Source organism: Macrotis lagotis, chromosome 7 (assembly GCF_037893015.1).
Source record: "Macrotis lagotis isolate mMagLag1 chromosome 7, bilby.v1.9.chrom.fasta, whole genome shotgun sequence".
Lineage (NCBI taxonomy): Eukaryota > Metazoa > Chordata > Mammalia > Peramelemorphia > Peramelidae > Macrotis > Macrotis lagotis.
In genome coordinates, this window is record NC_133664.1 from 12,605,117 (window position 1) to 12,617,885 (window position 12,769).

General features: G+C 37.7%; 1 protein-coding gene across 1 annotated transcript in view; it reads left to right on the forward strand.

Annotated features, from left to right (window-relative positions):
• DNAH11 (dynein axonemal heavy chain 11) overlaps positions 1 to 12,769 on the forward strand; it is a 309,681-nt gene that overhangs the window by 108,144 nt on the left and 188,768 nt on the right. Inside the window, exon 30 of the mRNA XM_074195450.1 lies at positions 3,810 to 4,043. Within this exon, the coding sequence (XP_074051551.1) occupies positions 3,810 to 4,043 (234 nt within the window). The remainder of the gene's footprint in view (positions 1 to 3,809; positions 4,044 to 12,769) is intronic.

The window sequence follows — 12,769 nt, forward strand, 5'->3', positions numbered from 1 at the left end:
TTATACCCAGTTTTAGTGGGCAAACTATTCTTGATTATAAATCTACATCTTATGCCTCATGAAATGTTGGATTCCAAATTTTCTACTCTTTAAAAAAAAAAGGTAGTTTCTTCATCTTGTCTGATCTTGATGGTAGCTGCTCAGAGTTGAATTCTTTTTTTTAATAAGTGCTTGAATAATTTCTCTTAGACTTACAAGTTCCATATTTTTACTATAATGTTCCTTGGAGACCTCATTTTGGGGATTTTTTCCAACAGTTGCCTGATGGTTTCTTTCTGTTTCTACTTTGCCCTCTGATATTAAGGGATCTGGACAGTATTCTTTTGTGATTTCTTGAACTATGATGTGTAGGTACTTTTTTTAGACACAGCTTTCAGATAGTCCACTGAATTTTACATTTTCTCTCCTAGATCTATTTGCCAAGTTAGTTTTTTTTTGCAAAGACATACCTTATATTTTCTACTACATTGCTTAGTCTTTTTGCTTTATTTTAATATTTCTTGTTGTTTCATGAAGTAAGAAGCTTTTATTTGATCTATTTAATTTTCAGAGAGTTTATTACTTAGGTAATATTTCATGCCTCCTATGCCAAGTTGTTAATTCTCTTTTTAGTTCTTTCTTCCAGAATTCTAATTTCTCTTTTAGTTTTTTCCTCTAACATACTCATGCTTAATTAATTTTAAAATAATTTTTAGGGCTTTTTGAAAATGTTTTCATGTCTTCAGGAATACTAGCTGTACTTTTTACCCAAGTTGTACTTTTCTTTGAGGCTTTGTTTTATATATTTTGGAATCATTCTTTTCTTCTAGGTTTGTGATCTGAATATCTCTGTCCCCATTATGGTGAAATTATTTTTTTTATTTATTCATTTTCTCAGCCTACTTTTTGATTTCAGGCTTGATATTGGGGTTCAGTTCAGCATGCTTTTGAAGGAATTTCTGCATTGAACTTGTGTCAGCTTAGATATTTCTGTTACTTTCTTGGGGTATTGTGTTATTCTAGGATTTTAGGAACTGGTCAGCCTGGGGATCTGCAAACATTTAGAGCTTCCAGTTTGATCTAATCCAAAGCAAAGCCTGAACTTTGCCCTCCTGCTTTGAACTTTATAAGCTTCTGACCTGAATTTGGGACTGCATATCACAGCTATTGGCTTGCCCCTTGTTGGAATTCCCAAGGACTGCTGCTGAATTAAACCACTATTAACCAGTTAGAAAGTTCTAAGGTTCAAAGTGACAGATCTTCAGATGTCTCTTTGGTCTGGACCTAATCCTAATTGTTCCCCTTCACACTGGGCTAAAGGCTGAAACTGAAACCCTGATCCTTAGGCTGGGGTTAGCCACATTGCTACTATTTGTTTCTGAATATGTTCCTTGCTAAGTACATAGCTTAGAGTTTTTGACTTCATTTCATGCCTGACCACCAGGTCTAGGCACAGCCTTCCCTGCTTCTGGGATACTTAACTCTGAGTAGTGACTGACAGTTAGCAGTTGATACCTGTTCTTGTAACTGCATAAGATTGGAAAACTATGTATAGGTCTGGAACCTTGTCTTTCCCTGGTGTAAAATCATGATTCTCAGTTCATGTGAGTTGAAATATTTCAAACTGACTGGAGGCTAAACTCCACTTGCAATACTCTTGTCTCCCTATACTGAGCAGGGCTGGAAATATGACTGTTTCTTTTCCTTGAATCAATTGATCAGGACTTAGTCTGATATGGATTCTAGATTTTTGTTGAAGAGGTTGGGGTAGGAGGGATAAGGTAGCAATGCTGAAGGCTGTTGCACTTCTTCCTGCTTCCATCTTCATCACTATTCCTTCTTGTCTTCCAGATTTATGGAAGTGATGACGCTCTCTTGACCAGTTCAGATTATCATAAAATCTGCAACTTATTGTCTTAGAGATTTGCCTGGCTCCAAGAGATTAAGTGATTTATCCAGGGTCACATGGCCAGGATATGTCAGAAGTGGGATTTAAATCTAGATCTTTCTGATTCCAAGATGTGTTCTCTACCCTCTAGGTTCCACTGCCACTGGCATGTGTAACTGCTGCATTTTAGAGGTTTTATTAGTACATGCTGATGTTAAGTCAACTAAATTCAATGAAGTCCAAATAAATTCAGCAGGAATTTATTAACTACTAACTACTCTGGACCACTCATTGTCAAAGGACCAGGGTGGTACAAATATAAAAATGTGACCATTCTTCTCCTCAAGGAGTTTCCAAGTAAAGGGAGTCTGAGACACACTCATGATACAAGAAAGATAGAAAGGACTTTTGCAGAATCTGTTTATTTAATGGAATCTTTGAAAGAAGACAGAGATTCAAAGAAGGATTGTATGGAGGAAGAACATTGATGTAGGACATGGAGTTCTGTGTGTGAGAATAGGCTCATATAGTTACATCATAGAGTACACAGGAATGAGTAAAGTGAAAGAATGAAAAAATAGGAAGTGTCCAGGACATGAAGGGTTTAAAACAAAGCCCAATGTGATTTTAGGATTAAAAGTGAGCCACCAAGGTTTAATGACTGGGGGAAGGACTGATACAGACATATCTACATTTTTGAAAAATCATGATGAACTATGAAAATGGTTTGGAGCAAAAAGTGAAGGGAGGGAAGGGACAATAACAGACTAAGCTAGAGGAGGAGTCTATACCAGCTTTACTGGAGGCATGAAGATAGGGCGAAGGCAGAATAGTTCAAGGGCATAGAGAGTAAACAGATGGCAAAAAAAAAAGAAGTTCCAAGGACCATTGTTAGGGCTGGAAAGGTAGTTGGTTCCAACTGAATGCCATGATCAGAATATTTTATTCTATTTGGTAGGTAATAGAGAGCATCTGCAGGTTTTTAGGTACAGGAATAATTTAACAAGACCAATATAATGGGAAGATAAGTGGAGCGTTAGTTTTGAGGATAAATTAGACGAGAAGATAAACAGGAGACAGGATGACCTGGAGTTTTCAAGGTTACCATAACTTGGACAAGAAGTAATATTAAATTGCTTGACCTGGAGTTTCAAGATTACCATAACTTGGACAAGAAGCAACATTAAATGGTTTGCCTTTTCAAAGAGAAGAGAGAATTGTGATGGGGAAAAATTTAGAAATCAAAATTTTTATAAATTTAAATTTAAAAAAAATTTAAATAAAACATTTGCATGTAATTAGAAAATAGTCAATGAAGTAAATAAAAATATATTTTAAAAAATAGATAAGTACCTGAGACAGGTTGATAATAGCATGTGTGGAAAGGAAAGGAGATGCAAGAGACATTAGTGAAGTAGCATCAACAGGAGCTGATAGATGATCATATTTGAGGGTGAGGGGTGGTGATAGGAATGATAGTGACATGAACAGAAATCAGGAAGTTAGAACCGAGGGCATTATGGGGGAGGTCATTTCTGAGCTTACTAATTATGAGGGGCAAGTGCTGGGGGGAAGAGATATGCAGCAAACATGTGGAAGTCCAGGATTAGAGTTTTGGGGAGATATTGGGAGAAGAGATATAATCTTGGGAGGTGACAATTGATGCCATGGGAATGGATCTGTCAGAGAAAGAATAGGGAGAGAGAAGAGAGTAGACCCAACTGGACAGGCTCAGAACCAGGTTAGGAGCTCAGGTTCCTCCTGACTCTTCATTTAGTGTACCATATTGTACAATGCTTAATTAGCTTTCAGTAATAAGTGTTAGTCTTCTAGGCAGGGATACTACTACCTTAGTGCCTTCAGAGCATCTGAAGAATACGCTAGTGCATATTCTCCAATTACAAGCAATAAGTCAGTAATATAATGTTTCTATTTTTAAAAGGTGGAAACATGGCTCCAGGGTCTTGAAGAAGCCATGATGGAAACAGTGCGCTGTTCCATCACAGATGCAACAGCCGCCTTTGAGGAGAAGCCCAGGGAGCAGTGGATTTTAGATTTCCCAGCCCAAGTTGCACTGACCAGTTCACAGATCTGGTGGACTACTGATGTGAGCATAGCCTTCAGCAGATTGGAAGAAGGATATGAAACAGCCTTAAAGGATTACAATAAAAAACAGGTATGCCCCAGAATCTTGGCCCCCAATTCCAAGCCTTGATTGCCTAGATAGAATCTTGAAGCCTCAAAAATCTAATCCAATGGGAAGAAAGCACTGGAAGATCTTGCAAAGTTAGAAAGACTTTGAATATGTCCTGTTAACAAAGCAGGTTAGTATTGGTCACCAGAGGATAGCCAGAGAGCTTCACCACAAGCAATCTGAAGATGGATGTATTTTTCCTTCCAAGTCTCAGTAGCCATTTATTGCATCATAGGGGGGTGGCAATATGTGACCATAAAGAGAGTATTCATGCTAAGAAAATTACAGCTCCTTTAAGTATTATTTTATTTCATTGTCATAAAATTATCGGTCTGGAAGGGATCATCAGGGCATGTTCAATTAATCTCTTGCTTCTCTAGCAGTCAATCAAAGCACAGACTTTTATTACATACCTACTGTTTGCCAGAGACCTACTGGGTGCTAGGGCTACAGAGATGAAAATGAAATAGTTCCTGCTCTCAAAAAACTTATGTTCTATTAAAGGAGCCAGCATGGGCAAATATAAATGTAGATATTCTTCAAGTGCTCCAGGCAAATGATATTATATCCTGTAAAGATAGAGATCATAAGAATTATTTTAATGACACAAATTAGCATTTAGCACTTTAAAGTTTTCAGAATATGATAATATCTCATTTGATCCTCATAACAACCCTTGGATGTAGGTGATTATTATATTATTATTATTCCAATTTTATAGATAAGGAAACTGAAGCAGACAGAGGTTAAGTGACTTGTTCAGGACCCCTTAGCTAGTAAATATTTGAGGCAGGATTTGAATTTTGGTTTTTCTGACTCCAGGCCCAGCACACTATCCACTGCCCCATCCAGCTGCCTGATAATGATAATGATGATAATTATTATAATAATTTTATTGTTATATAATATATGATTATATTACTATTTTTTAAACTAGACCTATGATTTCATTGGTGTAGGTCATTTCTAATGTGGAACCTCCCTCTGCCAATGCAAACTGGATACAACTTTGTAAGCTTTGGTCTTAAAGATTTACACCTAGAGATGAAGTAATTTGTTCACAATTCCAGAGTTCAAGACAGGACTTGTACCCAGGTCTGCTAGTCCCTTAGGCTAACTCAGGATCTTAAACCCTTAACCTACACAATAGGGTTTCCCACCAACCCTGTGTGGTAGGCAATAAAGACTAAGAAGGAAATTGAGTCTCAGAAAAGTGACCTACCACCACCTAACCAGTATGTGTCTGAGGCATGATTTGAATCTCTCTCATGATTCCCAGGCCAGTTTTCTCTCCCATAAGTGGAGCCAGATGGAACCTTGCCATTCCATTATTAATAAACTGTAGACTGACTTGCTTTGGAAAATTAAATTGCATTAAATTTAAGGAACTTTATCAAGGACCTACTTTTCCCTCAGCTATGTTCCAGAGGAGATAAGACATTGAGAGAAGAGGGCAGCCCTGGAGTCAGGAAGACCTGAGTTCAAATTTGAGTTGTGTGACTTTGGGCAAGTCACTTAACTCCATTGCCTTGCAAAAAAAAAAAATCAAAAAGACATTGAAAGAAGACTCAATCCCTAACCATGGAGTTGACAATATAGGGTGATCATGATCTACATGGATAATAGAAATTTTATGGGGCAGGACAGGGGAGTTAGAGTGGGGGAAGGATGTCAGTCCTTAAGAAAAATTCCAGAAGACTTCCTGGAAGAGGTTCCACTTTAGTTGGACTATAAAAAGGAGTAGGACTCAACAGCAGCAAAAGAGAAAAACATGATTGATCTAAGAAATAATGCAGAATGTACAAAGGTTCCAAGGTGGGGAAATGGAGAGTTCTATCTGGCACAATAAGATGTCCACCTCAGCTGGAACTGAGTATGTCAAGGGGAGCAATTTGAGATTAGACTAGAAATATAGGAAGACTTCAGATGGCTGAGGATCTTAAATATTAAATGAAGGTATTTCAACTTGACTCAGGCAAAGGGGGGGTGCAATGACAGGGTTTTGAGCAAAGAGGGGACCAAAGGAAGATGAGACTAGAGCTCAGATCTTTGCCTACTCTAGAGATCTAATCAAAGATTCACTTTCCAAAGTTCTTTCCAAGAGTGCACTCCAACTTCTTTCAGGGCCTTCCCTTTTTTTACTGAACATTTGAAGCATTTGGATTAAAAAGCATTCCTTTTGTTAAGTAGAGGCTCCTTCTCTTTGTACTTAGAATTCAGGTGGTGAAGACTGTTCCAAGAGTTCCTATGTATCTTCAGTTACCAACTATTTCCACCATTGATAGGTTGAAGATCCCCATCCCCTTCTCTGAATGAAGTCTTCTCTTCTGGCAATATCAGTAATGCCTCTGCCAGAGCAGAGGCCCTGAAATCAATCAGGGCTGCCTAGCCTACTCCAGACTGGTCTGCCAAGAAGGTGGGAGCCCCCAACTTGAGACTTCCTTCAGTGTAGCTCTGGAAAATGGATATTACCTGCTGTTCAATTTGAAAAGGCACCATCTGCTAGAGAGGTTCCCTAATTAGCATTATTGTTTCTTATGCTGGAAGCATGTTGGGTTTTTTTAATTTTCTAATATACTTTTAACCCTTAGAAAAGAAAGCTTAATATTGAGAGATCAGAATTAACTACAATTGATAATCTGTCAAACAAGTCTTTCCGCACCCCACCTTCCTAACTCCCCACCAGGTCTCTGAGACATCTAAGTAGCAGAAGAACTAGACCAAGAGGGAGATGAAGGAGGGAGAAAAATGAGTGCTCAATAAATGAAAGACATCAAATTCAAAGGATTGTTGGTTGATTGGTACTGCTGCCTCTTGATTCATCCAGATCCAGTTTTAAAAAGAAAGATATTCTGTGGTTTGTGCCAATGTGTACACATCTTGTCAATTTTTCTGAAATGATGTTGGCTAATGAGGGTCTTTTTTCATTAATTTATTTTTTTTGCTAATGCGATCTTGACCATGTTACTTTCCTACTCCAACATCTTTAGGAGCTCCCATTGCCTTTAGGAAAACATACAAAATTTTGAGCCCAGTATTTCAAAACCCTCTCTAATGTTGCAACCTCAGTATATCACAACCTCAGCACATAGGACTTGGCATGTAATAGGTATTTAAGAAATATTATTGGCTAAAAGACTTTCTATCTGTTTCTTATTACTTTCCTTCAGTAAAATTATCATATTATTTTTGCTTGGATTGGATAACTCAATCTGTTTTATTCCTCATATTCCTCACATAAAACTTCCATATCTTTCCCCATGTCTGAAATGCACTGCCCCCTCACCTGTATTAGACTTTCTAGTTCCCTTTAGAGCACAGTTCAGGTGCCTCTATCTCCAAAAGACTTTTCCTAATCCCTCCAATTGTTAATGGTTTCTCTCTTTTAGTTATCTGTATACATGTTACATGTCTGTATGTGAAACTTTTTGAAAGCAGGGAAAAGCTATTTTATTTTTTTCTTTTCTCTAGCACCAAGGACAGTGCCTTATACTTCACTGATATTGAAGGTCTTCTCCACTGTTCAGATCCTTCACATCTTTTGCCTCAATGTTTATGGTTTCTTGTGTGATGATGGGTATTGGGTATGGGCAGATTTCCTTGACTGTACCTCTTCTCATCCAAAGAATGCTTGTATTTGCAGAACAGAATGAATAGCATAAGGCAGTGGGAAAAAGACCCCAAGGGGAAGAAATCAGGAGTCTGGAAAATCAATCTAACAATATTTAAGTGCCTACTATGTGCTGACCACTGGGTTCCCTGCTGCTGCTAGGTAGCTGTGTAGCTTTCCATATATCACTTCCCCTCAGGGGGTGTAGGGCAGAGCTGTATTAGATCATTTCTAAGTCGCTTCCCAGGTCTGATTTTCTCTGGTCCAGCCTAGCTCACAACACATGTTTTTTATGTAGTTTGTTTCTGTGTGTATTTATTATTATACACATACCTGTGCAAATTGACCATGGTGAGCACACTCAGATTACATCCGGAGTGCTGTCTTCTGACCTGGATGTCCCCTTTGAATAAGGACATTGACAAGCTAGAGGGCCTCAAGGTGACCAAGGATCTTGCATTTGTGCTAGGTGGTTAAAGGCCCCGAGATATTTTATTTAGTCTGGAAAAGATTGCAGGTAGAGGAGCCCAATGGCTGTGACTAAGGATCTGAAAGGCTGTCATGTGGAAGAAGGATGAGTGGGAGGTACAGAGAGACGGTTGCAGCTTACTATGAAGAAAAACTCCCTAATGGCTGAAGGTATCTCAGTATAGTGGCAACTGAGGGAGGCAGGAACTTTCCAGTCATTGGCTTCCAGTAACAGGCAGACACCAAGTCACTTGTCAGATATGCTGTTGAGAGGATGCTTGTTTAGGGAACAAGAAACCTTATGTCTTGTTCGAGAGCTGATCTCAATTGTGAGAGCAGATTTTTCAAAGGCTCCTGAGGTCAAGAGCTAAGCGTCATTCTTCTATATACCACCATGACCAAGCATAGTGCCATGTTCAGGTAAGATGATTAATAAATGCTGGTTGAATTGGATTAATGGACCATCTCAGTAATTCAAAGTTAGAAGGATCCTCTGTGGATGTCTCACTGTTTAGTTGCTAGTTTCTTTGTGTCCATCTCTTTGTGATTCCATTGGGGCTTTCTTGGTAGAGATAGTGAAGTGGTTTGACACTTCTTTCTCCGGCTCATCTTATAGATGAGGAAACTGAGGCGAACAAAGTTAGATAGTGTAGGGTCATACAGTTAGCATCTGAAGCAGATTTGAATGCAAGAAGAGTCTTCCTATCCACTGCACCACCTAGCTGTCTTAGTGGATGAGTAGTCTAGCCCCTCCTGACTAAATCCTCTCTGCATCATTCCCCACATAGGTGCCCTTCATTCTCTACTTGAAGACCAGTAGTGAGTGGGTGCCCACTACCTCTTAAGGCAAACCATGTCACTTTGGGGCAGCTCTCATTGGAAACTGTCCTGACATTGAACCTAAAGTTGTCTTTCTCCAATTCTCACTTGTTACTCTCAGATCTGTTCTCTGGGGTCAAATATTTGGGAGAATAATGCTAATACATTGACCTCCAGATCCCTGTACTCCCAACTTTCACCCCCATTTACCATAAGCCCCAAAGATACTTTTGTTTTCTAGCCCTCTCCCTCATTGTTAACCTTGTGTCCTGATGATTTATATGAAAGCTTTTTTTTTTAGGTTTTTTGCAAGGCAAATGTGATTAAGTGGCTTGCCCAAGGCCACACAGCTAGGTAATTATTAAGTGTGTGAGATGGAATTTGAACCCAGGTCCTCCTGACTCCAGGGCCAGTGCTTTATCCACTACACCACCTAGCTGCCCCTCTATGAAAGCTTTTGTATGCCATGGTAAGATTACTGGAATTCTTGGTGCCCAGCAAAGGATTGTTTGGGGCATGAAAAGTTTAAGAACCACTAGTCTTTCTGATAGAATCAGTTCTGTCAGATTTAATTATTATATTGGAATCCGTTTCAGTAGCTAAGCATTTTAGAAATGAGAGAGTGGCCAGGTATTGACTTGTGATCAGTTTACAAACTCTAGGATGACAGAATCAGGACGACTCCTTTTCCTGAGTTCAAATTGGGCCTCAGATACTTACTACCTGTGAAAACTTGGCAAGTCACTTAACCCTGTTTGCTTCAGTTTCCTGATCTATAAATGAGTTGGAGAAGAAAATAGCAAACCTAGTATCTTTGCCAAAAAAAAATCCCAGATGGGATCATGAAAAGTTGGACACAATAAAAAAACTAATTGAACAATAGGACTCTAACCCAGAAGTAGTAACCTAAGTTAAAATCCTGTATCTGACACTTACTGGGGTGACCATGAGAAAGTCATTTAAATTCTCTGAGCCTCAATTTCCTTGTCAGCAAAATGAGAAAGGACTAGATGGCCTCTAAGGTTCTTTTGGGCTCTCAATCTGTGATCCCATGTATCCAAATCCATTGTGCTCTCCAGTGTACCATATTGCCTTTGAGGTCAACATTCAAATTTCATGAATTCCATATGCAAGTGGAAATAGAGGATGATAAAAGAAAAGCCATTTTACCAACCATTTCTGATCTCTATCATGTAATATAGTCCTTGGAAGCAGGAGATACTGCAGTTTGGGTCCCTAGCTCTTCCTAGAGGTAATACTTTTAAGATTTTTCAAAAAATAAAATTGTTATTCAATTATTTTAAAAATTTTAAGTTCCAAATTTTCTCTCTTTCTCTCTTCATCCCCCACCCATTAAGAAGTCAAGAAATATAAAATCCATTATACATTTGAAATCATACCAACTTTATTTCCATATTAACCATGTTGCAAAAAAAGGAAGAAAAATAAAGTGAGAAAACTGTGTTTCTATCTTCACTCAAACTCCATTAATTTTTCTCCCTGGGCTTAGATAGCATTTTCATCATAAGTGCTTTAGAATTGCCTTGGATTGTAGTATTGCTAAGAATAGCTAAGCCATTCACACCTGTTCATCATACAGGATTGCTCTTTGTACAATTTTCTAGCTTTGTTCACTTCACCGTGCATCAGTTCATCTAGGTCTTCCCAGGGTTTTCTGAAACTATCCTCATCATTTCTTATAAAACAAGAGGAGTCCAATGCACACCTTGCTCAGTCATTCCCCTAATTGATGAATATCTCCTCAGTTTTTAATTCTTTGCCGCCACAAAAGTAGCTTCCAATTTTTTTTAAATGTAGGTCCATTTCCTTTTGTATTGATATTTTTTGTGATACAGACCTCACAGTGGTGTTTCTGGTTCTGGTTCAAAGGGTATGAACAGTCGGATGGCCCTAGAGCATAGTTCCAGATTGTTCCAGAATAATTAGATCAGTTCACAATTCTGACAACAGTGCATTAGTGTCCCAATTTTATTTGTCCTTTGCCTTTTTGGTCATTTGAGCCAATCTCATAGGTGTGAAGTGATACATGAGGTGCATTACTTTAATCAATAATTATGGAGAGCATTTTTGTATGACTGAAGAAAACCTTGATTTCTTCTTCTAAAAGCTACTTGTTCATATCCTTTGACTCTAGCATTTGGTAAATGACTCATTTTTTTTTAAAGTTTGACACTGTTCCCTATATCTTTGAGAAATGAGGCCTTTATCAGAGAAACATATTGCAAACCTTTCCCCTAGTTTCTTGCTTTCCTTTTAAACTTGGCTACATTGGTTTTGTTTGGGCAAAACATTAATCAAAATTACCTTACATCCCTTCTCATAAATTATTCCCTTATTCATACATCTAGCAAAATTTTCACCCTTTATGTCTAAATCATGTACACAATTTGACCTTATCCATAATATGAGATATTGGTCTATAACTAATTTCTTTCAAACAGCTTTCTAGTTTTCTCAGCAATTTTTGTCAAATAGAGAGTTCTTGCACCCGGTTTTGATCTGTAGGGCCATCTAACAACTAAATTACTATAGTCATTTACTACCGTATGTGGTATACCTAATTTATTTCACTGAGCTATCTCTAATTCTTAATGTTTTAATGATTACCACTTTGTGATATAATTTGAAATTTGATGCTGTTAGGCAGCCTTCCTTCAAATATTTTTATATCGATTCCCTTGATATTCTTGAACTTTCGGTAGGCTGAGCCAATAAAACAAAAGTGACAATTCTACCTAAACTAATCTCATTTAGTGCCATCCCAATTAAGCTATCAAAAATTTATCGAGCTAGAAAAAAATAACAAAATTCATTTGGAAGAAGGGGTCAAGAATATCAAAGGAATTAATGAAAAAATGAAAAGAAAGGTGGGAATCTAGCAATGATCTTAAACTATATCATAAAGTGATGATTAGCAAAACTGTCTGCTACTGGCTAAGAAATAGAATGGTGCATCAGTAGACTAGAATAGATAGGGCATATCTAGTACATGATTATGATAACCTTGTGCTGGGTAAATGTAAAAATCGTAAGTTTTTGGAATTGAAACTCACTTTTTGATAAAAATTGTTGGGGAAAATGTAAAGCAATCTGACAGAAACTAGTTTCTAGACAACTTACCAAAGTAAGGTCAACATGAATATATTACTTAGACTAAAGGGCAATGTCCTAAGTAAAACAGATCTTAGAATATATTACCTTTCAGATCTATGGAGAGGAGAAGAATTTTTGAAAACCTAAGAGACAGAGAGCATTGTAGGATATAAAATAGGTATTTTTGAATACATTTAATCTAAAAGATTTTTGTACCATGGGCATAGTTCCAAATAAAACCAAGGTAGCAAAGATTAGAATGGAGGAAGAAAGTTGGGGAAATTTTTTTATAATTAGTTTCTTGAGTAAATATCTCATATCTCACATATATAGAGATCTATAGAAGATATTTAAGAATGAATCTTTCGGGGTGGCTGGGTGGTGCTTTGGAAAGTGCAACCAGCTTTGGAGTCAGGAGTACCTGAGTTCAAGTCCGGCCTCAGATACTTAATAATTACCTAGCTGTGTGGCCTTGGGCAAGTCATTTAACCCTGTTTGCCTTGCAAAAAACCTTAAAAAAATGAATCTTTCCCCAACAGATAAGTGGTCAGGCAACAGGCAGCTGTTGGAGAAAGAAATAAAAGCTACAGGTGTCACATAAAAATGCTTAAAATCATCATTGATCAGAGTAAAAAAATTAAAAGAAATTTGAAGTAGCAACTCACTCCTATCAAATTAGTTAAAATGATAGAAGGCA